This window comes from Myotis brandtii, unplaced genomic scaffold (genome assembly GCF_000412655.1).
Source record: "Myotis brandtii unplaced genomic scaffold, ASM41265v1 scaffold208, whole genome shotgun sequence".
Lineage (NCBI taxonomy): Eukaryota > Metazoa > Chordata > Mammalia > Chiroptera > Vespertilionidae > Myotis > Myotis brandtii.
In genome coordinates, this window is record NW_005357764.1 from 7,996,992 (window position 1) to 8,022,223 (window position 25,232).

The window sequence follows — 25,232 nt, forward strand, 5'->3', positions numbered from 1 at the left end:
TAATTCACAGTGCAGGTGCAGGTGCAGGTGCAGGTGCAGGCCCCTGGGTACAGAGCCTGAATCTGCAGGTGACTGCACCGCCTTTCTTAGCCAGGGAGTGCCGACAGTACTGTCTTGATACTTTGACTTCCACTGTGCTTTTTGCTTTACTTTATTGGCAGTTACTGACATTATAACAGGCTCCTTAATCCATCACCATGACATTGTGAAATCCCAGAAGTAGTGGATTGTTCTGCTTGTTGATTTTATAACAAGTCCTCTCTGATGGACTCAGAGGCTTGTCTAAGGAGGATAGAGACTGTCTTTCAAGGAAACAGAAGAGCAACTCAAGTATTTTATTCCCTAGCTCAGCAAGTATAAGCACCCACTGAGTGCCAGGCACTGGGGATACAGACTTAAATAAAGCATAGTCTTTATCCTTGAGGAACTAGGGTCTTTCTAGAGAGAATAAGAAGTAACCAGGTAAGGCCCATAAGTGACGTAAGTGCCTTGGGACATGCCAAGCCACCCAGACACAGATATGGGGGGCTTTCAAGAGGCGGTGGAGTGTAAATTGAGACCTGAGGATGAGTAAAGCTAGCAGGGGCGAGGCAGGTGCGGGAGGAGAGGTAACAGGGAATGAGCATTCTAAAAAGAAGTATTGGTAAGTGCAAAGGCCCAGAAAGGAGAGAATAGTCACCAACATGTGGACCCATATAGTTACTAACTACTTTAACCATAGCGTAGTTACGTGCATAGGTCATGAACATTATCCAATGTTTTACATAAATTCTCACTATTACATGAATATTGTTATTCATCCAGAGAGAAATTAATGTATATTCTCTCTGTACATCCTTATCCAGGTGAAAGATGCTGCTTGGTTCTCTCTTTCTGAGCTCCCAGGAGAGCCTCTCCTTAGCTTTTTGCTTTTTCTGCTGGAACCACAGGAACCAAGATCGGAAATCAGGTCTGCCTATGTGAGCCTTGCCTCATCCCCACAGCTCTCTGGAAGGCTCCAGGGCTTTCTCCCCTCTCTCTGATTGTTCTCCCCCTCTGTTTATCTATCTCTGTCTCTTCTTCTCTCTCTCTCTCATATATGACACTCTGTCATCATAGGTCAGTGTGAGTCAATGAAAAATGAATCAGGAATGGTTGCTGCCCTCATGGAACCGATAGACCAGAGGAAAAGAAGAAGGTCCTACAGCTCCATAATAGGGTGATTGCTTCAAGCTGCAACTCAGAAAATCAACCAGGCTGTATGAATTGAAAGAGAAAGAAGGACCCTCAGGAAGCCCCATGGTTCACTTACATAGAAGCAGGCCCACCTTTGCCCTGCCTTCCTGCCCTGCCCCCACGTGGAGTTAGCCTAAGCATGTTTGATTGGTTTCTGTACCCATTAGAATGGGAGAGAATATTAAAACATAGACTATCATAGTTACTACTACTATTGGTTATCATTTATTAAATGCTTATTATGTGCCAGGCCCAGGGCTAAATGCTTTATATATTTAGCTCATTGAGTTCTCATGACAAAACTAGGAAGTAGATATTATCATCATTTCTCTTGTATAAACAGGGGACTGAGGCCCAGAGACTTCAGTGGCAGTTGGGATTTGAACTTGGGTATGGCTAACTCTAAATTAAGTTAAATGAATTTACTTATTTATTTGTAATCCTCACCCAAGGATATTTTCCCATTGATTTTTAGAGAGAATGGAAAAGAAGGGGAAAGACAGAGAGAAAAACCAATGTGAGAGAAACACATCGATTGGTTGCTTCCTATACAAGCTCCGACCAGGGCCTGGGCTGGGGAGGAGCCTGCAACTGAGGTACATGCCCTTGACTGGAATTGAACCCCAGACCCTTTGGTCCACAGGCCGATGCTCTATTCACTGAGCCCAACTGGATAGGGCTCCAAATTTTATAATCCTAACACTGGGAAGTACTCCTCTGATAAAAATATCAATTTCCCTGGTAAGTGCTCAAAAACCCCAAGTACCACACTGAAGGGGCAGCTTCAGAGTCCTTCTTGGTGAAGAGGAAGAGAGAGATGACGCCTGTTGTTAAGAGGCAGAAGTGCTGAAACTGTGAAAGGCAATACCCCACATCTACTACACTCAGGAGAAAGCCAGGGAGCTGAGGCTGGCTGAACTCAGACCCACATTGAGTTTGACCTGCACTCAACAAGTTACCAGCAGGTGTGCTGGCAATCAAAGTGTCAGAGTGGAAGTCATTCTATTTCTCCCAAGGCTCTAAGCCTCTTATCAAAGGGTCTGTCTGTCTATTCCCCCACTCCCTTTTTGTTCTTATGACTCCCATCAGGGGGTCATCCTTCTCTATTCTATAACAGATTCCCCTGTCTCATCCAGGATCACTATCCTCATGTAAGAAGTCAGGGGGAAGGGAGGGAAGCAAAGGGTTTGCAGTTTCTTCCCTGCAGTGGCTGGGGGACCTTGCAGCTTATTCTGCAGATACAGAGAAATTAAGCGTGGCGGGATGAGGTGGCATTGTGTGTACCAGCTGAATTCCTAAGGGGACTGTACGGTGACTGCTGTTCACAGTACACTGCTTTTAGCAAGCATTTTGGGGTCTGTTTGTTCTGGTGGAGCTGAAGCATACAATATAGCTGCAGAGGAGCTCTGAATTAACAACATCGTATTCTTGGATCCTTCTAAAACTTTGACCCACAAGCACACCTAACCCACTTTGGTGCATGGATTGGCTCGTGGAAGAACTCGTGTTCATTGATCATTACTTCATTAAGCAACAAAGATAAATAAAGATCTATCATGTGCTGAGCACTGTGCTAGGGCCCTGGAGAAACAATGAAGAGGGAGGCAGGCATGATAGCTGCTCTCCTGGAGCTGGCAGACCAGAGGGAATGGCAGACAGGAGGTCCTACTACAAAGTATAATGAGGAACTCTCCTTTTTGTGCAAATTAGACCTGAGTTTCTTTACATCCAATCTCATAGCAATTTCTGGGAAAACATTTTCTTTCAAATAAACCCAATTAGTAAGCAGCAGAAATAGTATGAGCCTATTAGCTTGAAAGCTTGAGCACTTTCCAATAATCCACCCTTAAAAGGATGTTCCACTCAGTTCAAAATGAGCTTATTAAACCTTCTGTGTTCTAGAAGCTGTGCCCAGCACTGGAGATGCAAGGAGTGAGATGTGGTCACTGCCCACTATGGGGGAGATATCACATAACCCAACTGTGTGAAAGTATGCGGCAGTGCTAGTCACTCATTCATTAAATAGTCATTGAGTGCCTGCTCTGTGCCAGGCACTGTTCTAAATCTTTGAGATATAGCCATAAGCAAAACAGACAGAAGCTTATGCTATTTTCTAATACAAGGTTAGGCAGGAACTCCCCGAGGACATGATTTTGGATAGAGAGTTGAAGGAGGTGAAGGAGGGAGCTAAGAAGGTTTTTAAAGTCGAAGAATGTCATGGTTTGATTGGCACCTTGGTGGACAGCGGAATATTGTGGCCTGGATGTGGGGTCAGAGTGGGAGCTGTTGTAATCATCTGGTCAAGTGCAGTGTTGGTAGAGATGCAGGGATAGAAATGGATTAGGGAAGTAAGTTTTAATACCAACATGATTTAAGGTACAGAGAGAGAAAGTCAGAGTTCATTATGTGGCATGCTTGGACAGGAAATTCTGGAAGGAATTTCTAGGAAAACACTGGAAGGAAATTCCCTGACATGTTAACATATGATGGTTTACAGATAATTTTTCTTATACACAAATTCATTTTCTACATTGACAATATAATCACAAAACATTTTTGAGTGTTATGGTATTTAAACCTGTTTGTTTTCCTTTGGACAAAGTTTGCTGAACCCTTAAATCTCAATCTTGGAGAAGGGTATCACCCTTCATGCTGTCTTGGCCAGGGCTGCAGTCTTCTCTGCTTGATGTTTGATAACTTTGTTGGTTTTTAAAAATATATCAAATGAAAAGAAGATTGACAAAGTTTCAGAGCTATTGTGACCTATATATCTTATTTGCATTAACTGTATATTGTGAAAACATTTCAGAGAAACTCTAATTTAGAATTGGCATCACCGGATATCATAACCTTCCAGAGGATATGTCATGACTCACCTCATTATGGATTTAGAATAGTAAATGTTCATGAGACAAGTTTTGAAGAGTACTTATAGCACAACATATGTATAGAAGTAATTTTTTAACATTTCTCCTGATCACTGAAAATGCTATTAAGAGACTAGATGACAAAGTAGCAATTAGAAAAATGTAGAGCCCTGATGATTATAAAACAAAAACCAAAGTTAGGCAAATCAGTACAGTAGTGCCCCTTTCCATGGGGATCATTTCTAAGACCCCCAATGGATGCCTGAAGCCCTGGATGGTACTGAACCCTATATATACTGTGTTTTTTACTACACATACATACCTATGATAAAGTTTAATTTATAAATCAGACACAGTAAGAGATTAACAAAAATAACTAGTAATAAAATAGAACAATTAAAAAATATGCTGTGATAAAAGTTATGTTAATTTGGTCTCTCCCTCTCTCTCAAAGTATTTTAGTGTATTGTACTCAAGTTTTCACTCAAACGAAGAACTTTATAGCTTCTCTTTGGCATATCTGAATGCCAGCATCACTAGTTTTGTGCTTTGGGGCCATTATTAAGTAAGATAAAGTTTACAGGATCACAGTCTCTGTGATATAGCAACAGTTGGTCCCATAACTGAGATGGCTGCTAACGGACTAATGGGCAGGTAGTGTATACAGTGTGGATACACTGGGCAAAGGGATGACTCACCTTCTGGGCAGGACAGAGCGGATAGTTCACAATTTCATCATGCTACTCAGAATGGTGATCAATCTAAAATTTATGAATTGTTTATTTCTGGAATTTTCCATTTATTGTTTTCAGACCGTGGTTGACTGTGGTGACTGCAGAAAGTGAATTTGCGAATAAGGGGGGATATACTTCTGATGTATCAGAATGCTCCATTCTTTCCACTTTGGTGCCTCTGTCCATTGTGTTCCCAAGCCTGATGCTCCTCTTTGCCTCCTCTAAGAAACCCTACCCCTTCCTCAGATCAGCTTGAAGGTAACTGCAGGATGACTTTCCTTATGTCCCTGGGGAAACCCACTGTTTCATGCTCCAGAACCCCACAGCATTTTTCTTTCCCCCACAGCATTTTGTTCTTAGGGCCCAATAGCCCTGTCAAAGTGCTGTCTGTATTTTTGACATTTTCATACTTAAATAATCATTTGTATATTGCAGCCCAGGACCTGCCACATTACAGGACTTAATAAATTTGCATAAAATCACTTAGTACATATACTCTGATTTAAGAATTTTATTTGTAGGAGGCTGAGGAGCAAGTAAGTGCTGGAGTGGCTATCAGGGAATTGATGTAGGAACAGCAAGGAGGGTATACGGGACTCTAAGAGATGTTTTGAAGCCAAAGCTGACTGATGGAGGCTCATTATATTGTGCATAGACAACTACAGTAAGTTTCTAAAAGTCTCAGAAGACATGAGTAAAAGATAAGTGATTACATTTAAATAAGTTCAAATGTAATCAGGAAAATCAGATTCTAGCTTCTTGCCTAAACTAATTTATCCAGTGCATGACTGAGTAACACTTTGGAAGTAGGACTCTATGTGCCTATTTTGTAAATATGAAAAAAGAAGACTGAGGCTTTGACATGATTTCATCTATATATATCTCCACAGCTTCCACTGCTATCTATTTGCTGATGATTCCCAGGTTTTTACCTCCAACCCCAACTTGTATACTAAGGAGCTGATTTAAATATTCATCTGCCAAGTGGCCATCTACACTGGTAAGTCCTGCACACAGAAGGAAGACTACACTTTGCTGATTAATCATTTAACCACTCTAGTCTCTTCTTCATCTGTAAAAGGGGAATAATAATCTTTTTGTAAACCTCAACTTAGATGTTCTTTATCAAAGTGCTCAATAGAAATGAGGAGCAAAAAGGGCTAGATACATAGGAATTCATGTAAAGATTACTAGTCTAAGTACCCGGCTTAATGAATGAGGAAGAAGAGATTCAGAGCAGTGAGTGACTGGGCCAGGGTCACCTGACAGTTCATGGTGGAGCCTGGTCTCCTCACTCAGTGCCTTTCCTTCTGCTTTGGGAGCCCCACCTGTCAAGGCCCCATCCCAGCATTGCCTATGATGCCATGTCTCCAGTGACATATGCCATATCCTGGGGAGAGTGAAACCATAAGGCTCCAAGCTATTTGGTTTCCTCAAGTCATCTCTCATGATTACCATGAGAACACTCATCAAATATTTCCTTTAGGTCAGGGGTGGGGAACATCAGGTCCCCGAGCCACTTAAGGCCCATGAAATAATTTGGTCTGGTCCTGCCAAGGCATTAGGGGTGAGTTAATTAAATGTTTGACTAAATATAGCAGGCTAATTTTTAAGCTGATAATTTTTTGTATGGCTCCTGAATGATGTTATAAATATCCCAATGGCCCTTGGCAAAAGAAAAGGTTCCCCACCCTGCTTTAGGTGAAGAAAAGATCCAACTTTCTTTGATGTCTGATTTCTAAATTGGTAATCTGAGATGAGATGCCTTTTGGGGGGGGGGATTCTTGCTCCTATTTTTTTTTTTTTAGTTGAAGTAAAACATTTTTTTTTCTTTTCCTGCACATTTACTGGAGCTCATCTCCATATTTATGTTAAAATACCAGTTTTAAGCACATAAAACATCAAGGTTCTGGTATGCTGTGGGAAGGTATTGGGTGAATTCTTTGGAGTACAAACCTTAAGCAAAATGAATACTTACCAGAGAAGATTGTTATCAGAATGATTCTTAGGCCACTGTTTTCAAAGTATGTAAAAGAAGCTGGAAAGAACTATTAACTAAACAGGCAACACCCTGGTCTTCATCATCCCATAGGTCAGCAACTGCATTAGGTTCCTAAGAATAAAAGCATGAGCTGTGCCCCCCACTGCATCCAAGCAACTGTATTATTAGTAAATGTAAAGTGTGTTTTGTTTCTAGGGTGTGTGTGTGTGTGTGTGTGTGTGTGTGTGTGTGTGTGAGAGAGAGAGAGAGAGAGAGAGAGAGAGAGAGAGAAGTCATTTCAGTATAGCCCTTCTTAATTTTCAAAGCATTTAACCATCAGTAATTAGCAAACCTGTTCTGGAGCCCAGAATAACAAGTCATTATTCTTAATTTCACACAGCGATAGAGAGGTCATAATATTATGAAAGATAATCATGCTACCAAACATTTGGAAAGTCCTTTTGTGTTTGAGAAGTGATAGTATTTAGAAAACTTTAGCTTCAATCATTCTTATGTCACTGTAATTTTAGGACTAGGTTTACAACTTTAGTTTTCTTATTTCTCCAGGGTCTTACATCATACTGCCCATACTGTGATCAGAGACCATACTCTCCAACTCCTGCAGATCTCCTGGAGTGCAGATTGTACTATACCACCTGGTTTGTTTTGTGGAGAGCTGATGGATAAGTTCATGGCGTCCTATTGTTCAGGCAATACATGTTTTAAAAGGAAGCCTGTACCAGAATATTCAGTGTTTATTGCAAGTTTCTTATCCTTATACTGTGAGTGTATATCATGCTAGGTACTGATTATATATTTTAGAAATGGAAAATAAAGAGGGAGACACTTAATCCTATATAATAAAAAAATAATAAAAGGCTAATATGCAAATCAACTAAATAACAGAACGACAGGTTGCTATGACATGCACTGACAACCAGGAAGCAGACACTCAATGCAGGAGCTGCCCTCTGGTGGTCAGTGTGCTCTCACAGGAGGAGTGCCGCTCAGCCAGAAGCTGGGCTCACAGCTGGCAAGTGGAGCAGTGGTGGTGGGAGCCTCTCCCACCTCCGTGGCAGCGCTAAGGCTGTCCAACTGCTGGCTTAGGCCCATTTGCCGTGGGAGAGCAGGCCTAAGCCATCAGTTGGACATCCCCCAAGGGCTCCCAGACTGTGAGAGGGTACAGGCTGAGCTGAGGGGAACCCTCTAGTGCACGAATTTCGTGCACCAGGCCTCTAGTTCATCCAAAACAAGTGAGGTTTCTGAATGATGGAGATTTTTTTCACTTTGCAATCAAGTGCAGTTCTGTCAGTGTTCTTGATTGGTGTTAAATGGAACTCTATCTTGGATCCAGGAGATGCAATGGCATTTTCTGACTTATAATAATTCATGTGTTTGAAGGGTAGCAGAATATGCCACCCCCAAATATGCCTTTGGTGTAAGGATTATATTGAGTTGAAGGCAATTAAGAAGAAGTAGGTACAAGAAAAGCTCTCTGCCCTCCCCCTATTTGTCTAAAAGCTGGACATAAATTTATTTGTAAGGGTGTCCTCCTTTCCCTCTCTACCAAGGACAAAACAACGTTAGACCCTTATCAGCCCAGAGACAGCACTGGAAGTATTTATATAACAAACCTGACTAAAACTAGTCCTCATCTACCATTAGTTTCCCCATAGACTTACCGTCCCACAATTTTATATCTCTAGAAGATCCAAGTCCTTATCCTTTGCATTGTCACTTCTCTAAAACTGAATTTTAAGATGCTATACAAACCCAAGTCCTCACCATCCCTTTGAGTTACTCATTTCTGAGTTCTCTCATCTGTTGTGCTATGCACATGTTAATAAACTTCTGTTTTTCTTTTTCCTTGTTAATCTGTCTTTTGCTTGTCTAGTTTACAGGGCTCTAGCTGGGGAAGCTAGGAGGGTAGAGGGAAAACAATTTTTTTTCATCCCCTACAGCCTAATAGAGGAAAAAAAGAACCATGACTTTTTACCATTATACAACCTAAAAACCAAACACTAAAATAATCCAAAGCTATGAACTCAGAAGGGTGGAGGGAAATCATTTTTCCTTTCCTACACAGGCCTGTCTGTATCTCCCTGGCCAAGGGCTCAGATGCCCTTTTTCACATGGTCCATCCTCAGCCCCTGGGGCCCACTCTCACCCTATACTAGGCCACAGGGGTTGTTTGGAACTCAGTGATGAATTGTCAGAGATTTAGTTTTATTTATTTATATATGTAGGGACTCTCGATTCATCAGAATGGCATAAAGAATATTTTAAGCTAAAAATTTCTGAATAAACAGCAGCTAAACTTCTTTTACTTCTTTTAATACTTTTTAGCAGAGCCTCCCAAAAGTATAGCCACCATAAATGTGCTAGGGGTGAGAGGGTGGAGGTGGGTGTTTTAGCCAGAAAAGAGACTGACCACTCGCACCCAGGTGAGAGCATCACACACTCTCATGCCTTCCATTTGTTTTCCCCAAAGCTTGTGTGTCTCCTAACAGTCCTCTTATTCCTCAGAAACTGTTTTCTCCCCTCTCTTTCCCCACTAGTTGGTATATAAACCCCTGTCTTTTATTGTTCAGGTAGCTACTTCTTTTAGGTCCTTCTATACGCATATGAATAAGCTCTGTCTTTTCTCCTGTTAATCACAGCACTCCACTCCCCCAAGATTGCAACCTAAAGTGACAGAGGAAAAGTTTTCCTAGCAAAGCAGGACACTGAATATTTCCAGGAACTGTTAGTTATAAAGTGTTGACGTCACATGAGGGAAGTGCCAAAGTTACAATATTTAATGAGAAAACCAGGATTCCAAATTGTTTATATAGCCATGTTACCATTGCATAAAACAAATATATGCACAGAAAAATATCACTGGACCTCCATACTTGGTAATAGATCATAAAACAGAAGAGTCTTAGGAATAAAACTTGGAGGAATGAATGGGTAGAGAAATAGTCACTGGGACACTGGGATGGAATAGAAAGTCCAGAAGCAGAAACCTGTGTATTTGGGAATTGGTGTGTGATACAGGTGGCATCACAGGCTAGTGGGGGGAAAAGTTAGATTATCTAATAATGGTGCTAGGAAACTAACTCATGGAGAAAAGCAAAAATCTGACACAAACTCACCCTATATACAAAAGTAAGCTCCAGTTGTACTGTGGACTTAAAAAGATGGAAAAGGACAAGAACCATAGGTGGAGAGCATGCAATATAGTATACAGATGATGCATCATAGAATGCACTTGAAACTTACATAATCTTATTAATCAATGTCATCCCAAAAAATTTAGTAAAATAAAATAAAAGTTAATGGTGGATCTCTAAAGCCAATAGAAAAAAATAGGTGTAATATAGGATAGTATCTTTGTGACATTGGGTGGGGAAGATTTCTTAATAAAACTAAGTGCACAAACTCTTTAAAAAATAAGGGTTTTTTGTTCAACAAAGGGTGCCATGTACGTATCTAACAGAGCAGTGATAGACTGGGAGAAGATATTTGCAATACCTGAAGTAAAGAAGGAACTAGTATTTAGAATATATGAGGAACTCATGAAAGAAGATGTAAAAATACCCCCAAATAGAAAGTCTGTTAAAAAGTGGGTGAAGGATGATAGGAAGAGGCAAGTCACAGAAAAGAGAAACCCTTGGGGCTGAACAATAGATGAAGCACTCAGCTTCATTAGCAATTAGAGAAATGCAAATTAAACTCACTTTACATTCCTCACATTGGCAAACATTAGAAAGCAGGGTAATACCTAGAGCTGGCAGACATGGCAACCCAAAGTCCCAAGGCAGGTGTCTGGGGCATCAGTGGTGCTGAGTGGAATGAGCCATGAGCAGACCTTATGGGTCTATAGCACATGAATGCTAAGAGAGGATTGGAAGCAGGTACAGGATGTTCTTTGCAGCATTATTTGTGGTAACAAGAAATTAGAGGCAGTCTAGGTATCTATCACTATGGAAATGAGAAAGTGAGAGGTTGCATATACAGATAATGGAATTTAGGCCTCAGACAAAAGCAATGGACTAGGTTTATATACAGCAATTTGGAGAGACTAAAAAACTTGGTAATGAGTGAAAGAGTAAGAAAGATCACAATTTTATTGTATGATCCCTCTTACATAATTTATCAACACACACACACACACACCAGCAATGTATGTTTTCCATGGTCTCTATTAGCCTGTAAGTTCTATGGGGCAAAGGTTACAGGACTTTGATGGTCTCTGAGTGTTCCAACCTCTAGAGCTTTTTACATAGTAGGTGCAAAAGAAATATTTCTTGAATAATACATGTAGACATACATACATATAAACACACTATATATACACATTGACTTATGCGCATGTGTGTGTGCACACGCATTTTTGAGGTGTAGGAGAATGGAAATGAGGATAAAGTATGAAGAGAAACAAAAATATGATAATGTTCCATCAACTGAGTCATAGTTTTAATTCTAATTTTTGCACCTGGGGGTAGAGGGAACATTAGGAGGAAACATATAGATTGTTCTTAGATGGTGGGATTAATGCTGAACTTTCTGTTTCCTCTATTTTTCTATATTTTCTAAAAATTCTATAATCAGTGTGTTATTTTCATTATCCTCAAACCCAAACACTTGAAGATGTTTTTCTCATACTTGGGAGGGGCAGTTCCCCAGTTCTAAGTTTCCCCCATTTCTTCTGTCAGTTACCTCCTATCCCATATCCACCAGCTTTCCCAAGCACCATATGCACAAACAGAATTCCAATTTCTCTGTCTCCACTTGTGCCTTGGTCAATAGAAAGCATCAGCAATCTCTTCCTTTCCTTCAGACTGACTCCTACTTTTAGGACTGTCTTTGGCTTCCCAGAATAACTGACCTCTAGCTTTCTATCCTGCCCTGCTGTGAGGTTCAGCTAGATTAGTGGTCTCATTCTTCCACAATTCATCTCAACTTGGTACTTTCGCATGGTATTGGGTTGTATAGTATCCTTCCTGGAACTTCAGTATGGGACCTTATTTGAAAATAGTGTATTTCAGGTGTAATTAGGTAGAATGAAGTCCTTCTGGAGTAGTTGGCTCTTAATCCAAAATGACTGCTGTTTATAAGAATGTCCGTATAAGAAGAGGATAAGGGCCACAGATACAAACAGTGAGATCACTGTGTGACAACAAAGACAGAGATTGGGGTGATGTGTCTTTAAGTTAAGGATCACCATGGCAGCTAGGAAGAGACAAGGAAGGATCCTTCCCTTAGAGCCTTCAGAGAGAGCATGGCCCTGATAATACCTTGATATTGGACTTCTGGCCTCCAGCACTATGAGAGTAAATTTCAATTCCAAAGCTTTGGAGGAAGAAGGAGAGGTCTAGTCCAGTGATGGCGAACCTATGACACGCGTGTCAGAGGTGACACGCGAACTCATTTTTTTGGTTGATTTTTCTTTGTTAAATGACATTTAAATATATAAAATAAATATCAAAATATAAGTCTTTGTTTTACTATGGTTGAAAATATCAAAAAATTTCTATATGTGACACGGCACCAGAGTTAAGTTAGGGTTTTTCAAAATGCTGGCACGCCGAGCTCAAAAGGTTTGCCATCACTGGTAGTCCATACCTTTATGCTAAAACCTGCTCTAGGTGAATCAAAATCGGAGATAAAATTTAGCCACTTTCCTCTACTTTAATGAAAATTTTACTTGATTCGTGCAGCCAACAGAGGGAGAAAGATGTCCGCAGAATTTGGAAAATGTAGTAGAAATGTCAAAATCCAATGGAATCCTTCTTATTCTGGGACTGTTACTCCTAAACCCGCTTTACAGGACCTCTGTGCTGGCGGTGCTTTGCAAGGAACAGTTTGCCCAGACCTGGGGAAGGAGTTTCTCCACCTCCACAGGAACCTTGTCTGACTGTGCTGTTGCTGTGATTGTGATGAATCACCCACTGGCTGGGATGTGCTGGTCCTTCTGCACTCAGGTGCCACTCATCCCCTTCCTGGGTGGACCTCCCCTTCCTATAGTGGTCATCCAATTTTTTTCAGTATGTCCCCTCCAGTCAAATTCTATAGTAGATAGAGTGGATTTTACCAAACTGCAGATATGAGTCATTCCCTTACCTGCTGAAACCTTCCAGTGGCTCTCCATTCACCCTAAAATGAAATCCATCTTCTTGCTATAGCTGCCAATGGCAAAGTCATGTCTGAAGTGTTCTTCTTCAACACTATTACCTGCCACCTCTCCTTTTTACTCCTTGCAATGGGGAGCTACTCACAATTCTCTAATAGGCCTCTCTTTCCCCTCTCTGCACTGAGATATTTCATGTGCTACTTCTATACCTAGAACCATTTTCCCATTCCATCCTGTCTGTTTATCTCTCCCATAACCTCAGGTTTTCTTTAAACACTATCTCCTCTTTAAACACATGTACATCTGTATGTGTGCATGTGTGTGTGTACACACACACACACAGTCAGCTGTCCACAAAGTCAGCTCTTTTAAAATTGCCCTTTTACTGCGTAGCACGATATGTAAAGCTGTGTTTATTTGTGTGGTGGTATGAAAAATGCTGATCTTTTCCACTAGACTAGAAGGTCCTGAGGGCATGAACTTTATTTTGTTCATTATTTCAACCCAACATCCAACCCAGAGCCTAGAGGGTTAATGATGCTGAATTATCAGGTAGCTCTGTAATGAGGGCTCATCCAGTTCTGATATTCTGCAGGTCTACAACCCATCTCCCATTCCACCCTCCTGGCATATTTTCCATATTAATCTGAAGGTGAATTTGCTCATAAAACACATGCCTCTATGTTGATGGTGTGTGTAGCACACTTGATTAATGTCACTGTATTGTAAATAATTTATATAGCATTGCAACTTTTTTCAGAGATAAGTCCTGTATTTTCCTCATTTCTATTTGATTTAATTTGTGCTACTTCTCATTGACTAATATTCTCTAAGAACTGTTTCTATTTTCTCCATATCTCTGATATATTTCATCATGATAGTTATACTTGTATAGGAAATAACTTTTTCTCAATTTTTTTTTGTGTGTAGTGATGAATCTTTTTCATGGAGATATTTTTAAAAAAGTAATCTCTGTCTGTGTTTTGCAGGAGCTGTGCCTTCCCATTTCCTTCTCTCTCCTCCTCTGCTTCTCTGTCTTCCTGCCCATAACACGTGTTTTCACAATACTTAGCAGCACTCCAGGCTTGCTCAGTTTCACTGCTCTGCATTTTCCAATTGAAAATATCCCCTGATTTTAGCCACAGAGCTTTACATGTACAGCCCATACTATCTCTTCCTCTGAAAAGATGTCTTGGTGGGCAAGGAGAGAAGCTTAGCAAAATCAGGAAGACCTTTTGAATAGAAGAAATGCTGACACTTAAGTTGTGTTGGTAGGAAAAGTTGTGGCACTAAAAATCCAGTGGGCTTTGGGGAACAAAAAGGGATTCTCACTGAGTTCTGTGTGTATGTTGGGCGGGGAGTGTCAGGTTCTCTGCAACGTTTTATATTGTTCACCTCATTTAATTCTCATCAGCACCCTGGGAGGTCGTTATTCATTAAGTCACTCACCAAGTCATTTATTGACTGAGCTAATATTATGTATTGAATACCTAATATGTGCCAGGACTTTCTTGAGGTTAAATGGGATGAGACATGGAAAGCTCTTAACAACTGGGTGAATCATGATGTCACTTACAGAGATTAGGGTGAGAGCAAGATTTTGGGTGAGGAAAATAAGCATTCCATTCTGACCTCTTACAATTCTACCCACTTACCCCTTTTCAGATAAGAAAACTAACTTCCACTGGATCCCCCAAGATTGCATGGTTGCCAGGGGATAACTCTGCGACTGGAAACCTGGTGAGTCAGATTCCAGAGCCAAGTTTTTTGTTCTCTATTCCAAAGCCTTGAGGAAATGAAGCATGGCTGCCTGGGTGCTCACGAGAGCCTGTCCACTGCCCTTGTCCTCACCAAGCAAAGTGGCCTCCTTTGCCACCTAAATACCTGTCATCTAGTGTACACTGGCTTATACTCTTGGCTTGAATCCCAAAAGAGGAAAATCATTTAACTTTAGGCATTAGTTATGACCCAGTGAAAAATTGTCATTAAAGGACACATTAATTAACTCTTTTCCTGTTATGATTTATTGAAGGCTCTGGCATAAGTGCTCCTCCAGACATTTAGGTAGAAAAATAGAAAAAGACAAAGCTAACATGGCAGAGGTCACCTCTGTTTCTTCTCCTGAGATAAGCCAGTCCCCAGATCTTACTGTCAGATATAAAAGCTGACAATCCTGGCCCCAGTGTGGACTGTTAACTGGCATGCGTGCTCTTACCTCACCTTACTTGTACATGCTTAGTGGGGGGCCATCCCATCATAGCTCATCACCTGTCATATGTCATCTTTCTCTTTCTGCTTCTGCTCTGCATTACCAAGTACTCAAGCAGAGAGCTTGGATGACCCAGTCAGATCACTGAGGGTATTGGGGATGGCATATAAGTGAGTGCTTTGAGGAGTTTTCTGCCAGAGTCTCTTAAATAACAACTTGCTTTTAAGACCTGCAGCCTTCACAGTTTAAAAAATATTTTCCCAATGGAAAAGGAAACCGTTTTCAAGTCATTTTGTGTATGTTAAGCAGGCATTTGTTTATACTACCAGCCAAGATTTCAAAATTCAACTCTATTTTCCCAGAGTGTTCGTCTATAAAATTTAAAAATTTTAAAAATATTCAAAGCATGTGAGAAATAGGTGCAAACACAGATTCCACTGGAGGCAATGGGCTTGTTCAGCCTTTGGCTCTGCCTCAGGCCCAGGGTGGGCCTTTCCTCAGGCTTCCTGGTTCCTGGCTCCTGGCTCCCTCCACAAGGCCAGAGTTCAGATGTGCTCTGAGCTGTCCCTACCACAGTACAGTCACTCCTCCTCCTTTCCCCCTCTTCTTCCCTTTTCCACTTTGATAAAGTTTGCAAGCAGTTTACAAACTGTCATCTCAACATCTTTACCTTCCACAATGAGATCTCACTAGAGATCATTAGCGCTTGGTAAATTGGTCTGATTTGTCGTCATTTGCATTTTTAATTTGTGGTATTTTAGGTCCACTGACTTTTTTTATGGGCCTTAAAATGGCAAAACAAACATTAATACATAATTCATTATTTATTTTTCATAATGCATGTGGTTAGCAACTCATTGACAAATAGAAAATTCATCAACACTTTGAGCAAGATAGGCTACAGGTCTAGCTTTCTGCCCCCCTACTCTTCCCCTCTGTGCCCTGTAAGGATAAATTGCATGTGACTGCAGCACAGTCAGCAGCTTCCTTGCTGATGTTTTGTCAACAGGAAATGCTTTCTCAGTTGCAGTTTTGTTATTATTGAGAATGATCAAATCTTAAATAACTAAGGTGAAGTGTTTGTTGGGCTTCCCTGACTTGGGAACAAGGGATACTTTTCAATTTAAGCAAAAGATGAGAGAGCAAGAGGTATCCCTCCAATCCCCATCCTGCTTCTCCTTCCTTCCAAAGCCTTGAATCTCATTCTACAATATTCTCTTGTCCTTTCCTCCCCTTCCCCTTTCACCCCTGTTAGGTATTGCTGTTGGCATAACTCTCAATTGGAAAAAAGACTTAATGCCTGTAATCTTTTCAAAACAATAGCTCCACTAATAAACAACATGCACAGACAGAATGCCAAGTAATTTGGGAAGACACAAACAAAATAAAGTAAACCCTGAGCAATTTTATCAGAGAGATGACCAATAAAAAAACCAAGCAGACTCATTCAAGAGAAATGTAGAGACCTTATTACGTACTTGGTGGCAGAAGCTGTAACTCAACTGAGGTAGACAAAGTCCTCTACACAGAGAGAGCAGAGCCCGTTCCAGTAGTGAAACACCTCTGAATAGTCTATTCCATGCTGGGCTTCCCCTTCTCTGTCTCCTACTACATAGATAAACCAATCAGCCAAAATGTCATTGTGGGCAGGGCTCTCAGACTCCACATGGTAGGTATTGTGGGCAAGACCAAGAAGACACACAGCACCCTCCAGAGCAGGGGTCCTCAAACTTTTTAAACAGGGGTCCAGTTCACTGTCCCTCAGACCGTTGGAGGGCCGGACTATAGTTTAAAAAAAAACTATGAACAAATTCCTATGCACACTGCACATATCTTATTTTGAAGTAAAAAACAAAACGGGAACAAATACAATATTTGTATTTGCATGTGGCCCGCTGGCCGTAGTTTGAGGACCCTTGCTCCAGAGTTTAGTGATCATTGGCACCATGCAGTGCAGTTAATGATTGATCTTTAGTTATTTAATGTGGTTTGCTTTTATCCCTTCAACTACCTTATCACTTTTAGAGCTTCCCCATTTCACCATGTCCATCAAATACCTCTATTAAATCCATATATGCAGGAAGAGTTTAAACCATAGATATAATAATCACTTGCTTCATCAGTTGAAATGATTATCCTTTTAGGATTTTCTTCGTTAAATATTTATGGATGCTAGGAACCATTCAAGATGCTAGGAAGGCCTCAGTGACCACGTTGAGTTTTAATATTTTTCTAGACCCAAGGAGATTAGAGGGACATAAGAAAATCCTTGAACAGCTGTATCATTTCCACACTAAAAATAATGGTTTTCTAGCAGGCATCTGACACCAGCTACAATTTATTGGAGACCTTGACATTAGCTGTACTTCTTGCTAATAACTGGACTATTCTGGTGGTAAATTAAAATGACTCCCAAAACAATAGCCTCAGCAACTGAATCAGGTTTTCACGCACAGTGTTAGTCAGGAGAGTCACTCCCAGAATGTGTGTTTTAAAGGCTCTGGAGGATGACATGACATCTCCATCGAGAACCTGATAGCTGTGCTGTACCCTGCGTCATCTCTGTAACACATGGCTACAGGCAGTAATGTGTAGTTCCCTTAAGGCAAAACAGACTCCAAAAGAGTGCACTGTAGAACACATGCATTTACTCGTTACTCTTTCATTACAATTTGACTTCCCTCTTGCTAAGCTGTTCTCTTCTCTGAGAAGATTTATGTCAGGAATGCACATGCAAGGGTAGTTGAATAAGTGATACAGTACTGACAGAACACTTAGGTTAATTTATAATGCACCCTTTGTCAACAACCTGAAAAACATTTCAAACAAAGGGAGATGTTAATAGCCAGTGAATGTGTATTTATGTGAACTCTTATCTGCTTAAATCAGTGGTCAGCAAACTCATTAGTCAACAGAGCCAAATATCAACAGTACAACGATTGAAATTTCTTTTGAGAGCCAAATTTTTTAAACTTAAACTATATAGGTAGGTACATTGTTATTAACTTAATTAGGGTACTCCTAAGGCTTAGGAAGAGCCACACTCAAGGGGCCAAAGCGCCGCATGTGGCTCGTGAGCCTCAGTTTGCCGACCACGGGCTTAAATCATTGCATTGTAGAGAGCATTTGTCATCATGTTAGTAGGTTCTTAACTGTCCATAATTTTTATAATTTACTTTTTAAATAAAAATACCATAGTAAATGCTTTTAGTAAACTTCCAATTCTAGATATTATATATACTGAAATATGTCAGACTTTGGGTTTTATTAAAAGGAAAAAATAACCCAGATGTAATTGCAGATGTTAGTCTAGCATAATTTTATTTAGAATGGCTGGCATGCTCCCAGATTTCAGATAAGTAGAGAGTTGTGCAATTATTCAGATAATTGAATTAAGAAAACATTTTTTCCTTGAATTGTTTTTTTCTTTGCCAGAAATATCTAAATTAATTGGCTTAGCCATTTTTTTCTACATGACCTATATGCAGATTTAGTCTGAAGCCCAGGGTACAGCAAAATTCCACCAGGTTTCCTTGGGACATCATTGGCTTTATTGCTGGTAGGTGGAGTTTATTGTATAGAAACAAGGAAAGGAGAGGCAGTAGCCACATTTGTTGTGAACTTCTTTGGGTAATCTCTACATCTACAACCACCAATTTTTCTAGATAAGGCTATGTACAAGGCACGAGTAGGGAAGTGTCTTCAATTTAGTAGATGGGTCAAAGATGGGGGACAGATGGAATAAAGCTAGTTAATTATAATATTCTTAATCTATTCACAATTTTTGGTGCCCTGCACTCCCTGTAGGCCTGGGTCTTCTGTCCCTGATTGTGTGTGATTCCACTCCTACAGAGAGGCTTCCATGGCCTCATGCACGCACAGCTAAATTGTCCCCCTCTTTAGTCGCAGTGCCTCACACTCCAAATCTTCTAATTCACCTTACCTACCATCCAAGTAAATTCCCAAAACTCTAGCTTTCATCATTTTAGTAAGTACCCTAATCACAAACTTCCAGTGGCTCTCCATTTCCTGCAGGATAACATCCAGGATAGCCCTCATATAAATTGAGGATAATTGGCCCTGGCCAGACGGCTCAGTTGGTTGGAGCATCATCTCATACACCAAAAGAGTTGCGGGTTCAATTTTCAGTCAGGGCACATACCTAGGTTGTGGGTTTGATTCCAAGTCTCTCTCTCTTCCCCCTTCCTCTCTCAAATCAATAATAATAAAAAGACATATCTTTGAGTAAGGATTAAAATGAGGGTAATAATGGTATCCATATAAATGATTGTTGAAGGGATTAAACAACATCATATTAAGACACTCAGTCTTTGGCACACAGTAAGTTCTCACTAAATGGCTTGCTTTTAATTATTACTGAACACTGTCAAAAGAATTAGGTCCCAGTCTTCTCTTTTAGGGGGAATGTCAATTGACAGGAAAAACATAGGCCCATTATTGAATAGTGGACTTTGGAGATGGGTCACCATCCCCTAGGCCAGTGGTCAGCAAACTGCGGCTCGCGAGCCACATGTGGCTCTTTGGCCCCTTGAGTGTGGCTCTTCCACAAAATCCCACATGCGGGCACGCATGTACAGTGCAATAGAAACTTCGTGGCCCATGCGCAGAAGTCGGTATTTTGTGGAAGAGCCACACTCAAGGGGCCAAAGAGCCTCATGTGACTTGCAAGCCGCAATTTGCCGACCACTGCCCTAGGCTAACCTGGTAGGTCCAAGTGTTATCAGGGTGGCTGAATTACAGGGCTTTGCCCCATGCCCATCTACTGGGGTGACAAGCCCAACTCTACAGACAGTTTTCATTTTCATGTGTTTTCTCCTCAGCCCTTTGACAGGACAAAGCAATAGCTTGTTAAATTGAGTAAGGCTGCTGCCAAGTCTTTCTAGCATTAGATATGAGACTGAATCTAGGATTAGCACAGTTCAGGTTGGGATAGAGATGTGAACAAGACAATCAGAACCATGCAGGTGAGACAGCAAGTCCAAGACCTGGGCTAGGAAACCATCGCTGGACTTCTGGGCACTCCTGAGTTCTCTGAGGGCAGAACTGAGGTATTTGCACCAGAACCACAGTGTAATTCTGCCTGCCTGCCTGCTGCTTGTCTTCTACAGCATGAGTTGGTGTATAAGTCATCTCTCCACCACACTTACATGGTTTCAAATATTCCACGTAATGGGCTGCTTTTTTTTTTCCAGGCCTATATCTGACAGGTTCAGGAAGTGCCCTCCTCCCTGTGAGCCCGAAAGACAGGACCCCAAGTCCTTCACCTGTGTTAGACTGGAAGACAACCTGTTTGGCCATTGGGCACACCTGGAAGAGCCCACTGCACAAGCTGCCTGCAGGGTGGTGAGTGGTGAATTACCTTGAATTCAGTCTCAATGTTGGCTAGTCTGGCTAATTCATTGCTTAGCTCCAGTGCGGTGAGGACAGGGTCTTCACTGGACAGGGACAAGTAGGCAGCACTTGCCAGTCCCTTGTAGGCATTCATGCGGGAGCGCGAGTGGCTGAAAGAGTCCTTCCGCTGCTTCTCGGTGCACTCATTGCACTTGCAGAAGTAGTCATGGGGCCGCTCGATACGGGCGCCCTTGAGCAGGAGGATGTGCACGATCTCGTACTCCTGGCAATGGGCTGCCAGGATGATGGGTGTGATATCGTGGGAGAAGCGTGTGCCATCCTCGTCATAGGCATAGAAGTCATCGTCTCGGAGCTCCTGCTCTAGCGGGCTGAGCGTCAGGCGCTGGCCCTGAGCGAAGGCTGGGTGGTTGAGAATGGCCTCCACGATGCGCACGTAGCCCTTGCTGATAGCCAAAAGTAAAGCATCCCCCACCCGTGCTAGGTTCTCTTTCTTGAGCAGCAGCTCTGTGACCTCCAGGTGTTCATTGCCCACGGCCAGCTGCAGTGCGTTCTGCCCCATGTAGTCCACACAGTTGAAGTTGAGGGTCTTGGACTCTTCCAGCATTTTCCTGACCACTGGGATGTTGCCATACTCGGCTGAGTCCAGGAAGCGCTCCTCCTCGGGTGTCAGGCTGGTGCCCTTCTCATTAAACATGTAGGCAGGACCTCGGATAGCCTGGCGGCGGCCTTTCTCCCTCAGTGTTGTGTGACGGCGCTGCATATTTTTGAAGGTGCTGCTCCTCAACCTGTGGGGCAACAAGGCAAAGATGCTCGGTTACTCTGCCATGGGCCTGTGGGTTCCCCAGGGACAGAGCAAATAAAAATTGTTGAGATAAAGAAGAATGTCATGATTGGAATCTTAGGAGTAATTATGAAATCTTATTAGAAATAATTGTCTTATCACTGAGATTAAGACAAATTAGATGACCTGAACTATTCTAATTCAAGTGGAAGTATTGAATTCATTATCCAGCATCTATACCACTTGGGAGGAGGAGTGGTAGCAGAGCTGAAATGTGATTTTAGGTAGAGTGTAATGGGAGATGGAGGTGGTGGGTTTGGGTGCTGATATGGCTGACACAGGCCAAGGGCTGTTGGTTTTATTTCCATTTGTACAAAGCTGAGTATGTCACTTGAACTTCTCTGAGCTGTAGTGCAATGCTTCTCTGTGCTTTCACCTGTACAATGTGAATAACTTGTGTGGGCCATAGGGTCCATAGGAGGATTAAATGAGATAACATGTATGTAGAAAGTACTTACTCAATATTGGTTTTATCCTGTCTCCTCCTGCCTAGTGATATGCTCATTTCTCCAAGGGCTGTGCCATAGAGATGGCCACCATGGATACTGCTGCCTTTGTATTGTTCCCAGTGACAAGATGCAATAACATGCAAGCCAGTCACACATTTGTTTCTACATTCATTGCTATCCTGTATGGTAGGGGTAGGGAACCTTTTTTTCTGCCATGGGCCATTTAGATATTTATAACATCATTCGAGGGCCATACAAAATTATCAGCTTAAAAATTAGTCTGCTGTATTTGGTCAAACATATAATTAACTCACCAAATGATTTTGTGGGTCTTATATGGCCCACGGGCCGGATGTTCCCCACCTCTGCTGTATGGGACTGTGCTCACTTTCTGTCCCCATGGAGCCTAAGTACTTACAGAGGTCAGGATGTGGCAGGGAGCATCTCCCACTTACGGATGGCCACATAGCAGTCCTCCTAAAAAAATTTAGCCATAACTTCTTAGGATCAAACCTGGGTGTTTTTTTTTTTATGGATGAGAAGGCAGGTCAATTCATATGCAGGTTCATTTCTAACTTATTCTTTCCCATTGTGACATAGTGTAGAGGTTAATAATATACTGCTAGTAAAAGCTATTGACATTTATTAAGCACCTACTATATACCAGGAGTTATACTAAGAAGTTAATATACTTCACATGTATTACTTGTGTAATTCTTGCATCCACCCTATGAGATAGTATTGTTGCCGTTATCTCAGATGAAGATCATGAGACAAGTATGGCTGAGAGATGGGCTTTGAAGTCAGAAGGTCTAGAACAGGGGTGGGCAAACTTTTTGACTCGAGGGCCACAATGGGTTCTTAAACTGGACCAGAGGGCCGGAACAAAAGCATGGATGGAGTGTTTGTGTGAACTAATATAAATTCAAAGTAAACATCATTACATAAAAGGGTACGGTCTTTTTTTTTTTTAGTTTTATTCATTTCAAACGGGCCGGATCCGGCCCGCGGGCCGTAGTTTGCCCACGGCTGGTCTAGAATCAGAAGCCTTGGTCCACTTTTGCCAGCCTTGTGACTATGGACAAGTTACATAATGTTTAGTTTGCCAGAGTTTTAAAGTGGCAGACTAGAGAGAATAAAGCCATAGTGTAATTTGAGCTTGAACCAGATACTCATCTCCAGCTAGTCTTCAGATCTTGAGCAGGTCCCCAGCTCGAGGCACTTTAACTATAAAAAAAGAGAACCTGGACCAGATATTTCCTAACTCTCTAAGAACTTGAACATTTCAAACTTTTCTGGTTCTCCACTTGGCCCTACTCATATTTTTGATTCCCCTTTTCTAGTCTACCTCTACTCATATTACTCAAGTACTATTAGAATGGCATACATTTCAGTAAGTGAATATATGTTCTGAAGAGAAAGAACTTGGGTATTTGTTTTGAACTACTTTCCATGTTTCTCACTTTCTGTTTGTTATTGGTCATGCCTCCGTGCATTAAGAATACTAAGTATTTCACTTAAGCCATTTTTTAAAATAATCACAGAGGAAGACTTTTAAATTAAACCTAGGGTTTTGAGCTTAAAAAAAAAATAGTAGTGTCCCTCAGTCTTGTGATAAAAAATTGGGCTTTATTTAGTTTTCTGCTCATTTCACTGTTTAACTTGCTGAGAACCTTTTGGTTTTAGCTCCTTTAGGGGGCCCTAAAGCAAAGACTTGGAGGTCAGAATTTGTACTCTCATCTTGCCTGGGCTTGAGTCACACTTCCTGGGAGAAATTGCTAAACTAGTCAGTGGAGCAGCTTCTTTAGCTGCAAAACGTAAAAGGCATAATTAAGGGCAACTCCCTCAAAAGACAACTGTGGGTGATAAATCTTAATAGAGTGTGTTATGTTCCTTTAGGAAGAGCATCTAAACTGCCATCCACTTTTCTAAAGTGCACTTTGATAGAAGATTGCTAGAGAAAAGATTTTTAGGATTCAAGTTCATGAACTCCTTCTGAGCCCATTACTCTAAACAATTCCACTATTCCAGAGAGAGTGGCTGCTCTTTGATGCCAAAGCAGACCAGAGGTTGGGAGTCCAGCAGAGGAGGGACTCACAAATAGGGTGCAAGTATGTATTATTATAGGTTTTTCAAAAGAAGAGGAGGCAATTTAGTTGAAAGCTAAGCATTCACCTGATTTTTATTCCCAAGGGGCCTAGTTTCAAAGGATGTTATGAATTCAGTTTCAAGATCTGTCATCTGGATATACAGACTCAGGTGGGAATTTAGCCCACAAAAGACTAATCCTCATAGAATTACTCAGCCTGTTCTATGATGATCATGCTTCTACCCCTTTAGGGAGACCTTTTTGGACTTGGACATCACAATCATCCCCAAGAAAAAGCAGTTTCCACTCAAGAGCATCTGAGCAGTGTGTGTCAGAGATGAAATGGCAGCTGTCCTAGAAGGGATTTGAGCTTGATTCTATGTCACTTTCCATTAGAGGTCTGCTCAAGAGGGCGAATAGGTCAGATTCCAAGGTCAAGGATATACAACTATTACACAACAATGAGCCATGGGGAGATTAATTCAAAGGAAATATAATAACTACTGAACCAAGTCAGAGTAGAGAAACAGTTCACAAGGAACATATAAGTACCCAATCTAAATTCAGAGTCCACATGACTATCATAGACGCTACAACCTACAAATTTAAAGAATGTTAAAGCATTATTTGTTAATTCCCCTCATTACACAAACATACATAGCAAGGTATTAGCATTCTCATTTTCTGGGTGGAGAATCTGAGGTAGGTGAAGCAAGAAGACTAAACCTTAGGGCAAGTAATTTCTACACAAGAGTAGAACATTATATATCTTGATGTTTCTATAATAATTATGTTGTGTCAAAGAAAAATACATATTTATGGCTAGTATTTGTCAGAAGTTAAAATGTCCTCACCATTTGACATGCATTTTTTACAAATGACCATGAAAGCAGACAACCCAGAGTAGTAAATAAGCCTCTTTTTCTTAGCCTTTAAAACCTCAGCTTTGAGATAAACATTTGGATGCTCACAGAATTGTCAATTCTGCTTCTTTCCTAGCAGAATTTGGTATTGATGAAACCTTCAAATCATGTATGCACACAAGCATATAATGGGACATGCAACTCAGTGAGATTACTTCCAACATCAGGTGTTTCACAGCATACCCTGAAGCCACATGAATTAATCCAGATATTGGTGGAGGCCTTTTACCTTGATGTCCCTCTAATAATGTTTTTCAAACATTTATTTTTCAGCTTTATTAAAGTATAACTGACAAATCAAATAGTAAAATGTTTTAGGTATACATTGTGGTGATTTGACATATGTATACATAATAAAAGGAATCCCACCATCTAGTTTACACATTATTCACCATGTATGTATGAATATATATATATATATAGTCATGTCAAA

The 25,232-nt window shown here is 41.1% G+C and overlaps 1 protein-coding gene across 1 annotated transcript in view; it reads right to left on the reverse strand.

Moving 5' to 3' along the window:
- TRPC7 (transient receptor potential cation channel, subfamily C, member 7) overlaps positions 1 to 25,232 on the reverse strand; it is a 132,036-nt gene that overhangs the window by 102,290 nt on the left and 4,514 nt on the right. The window contains exon 2 of the mRNA XM_005865598.1: positions 20,505 to 21,282. Coding sequence (XP_005865660.1) covers positions 20,505 to 21,282 — 778 coding nt within the window. The remainder of the gene's footprint in view (positions 1 to 20,504; positions 21,283 to 25,232) is intronic.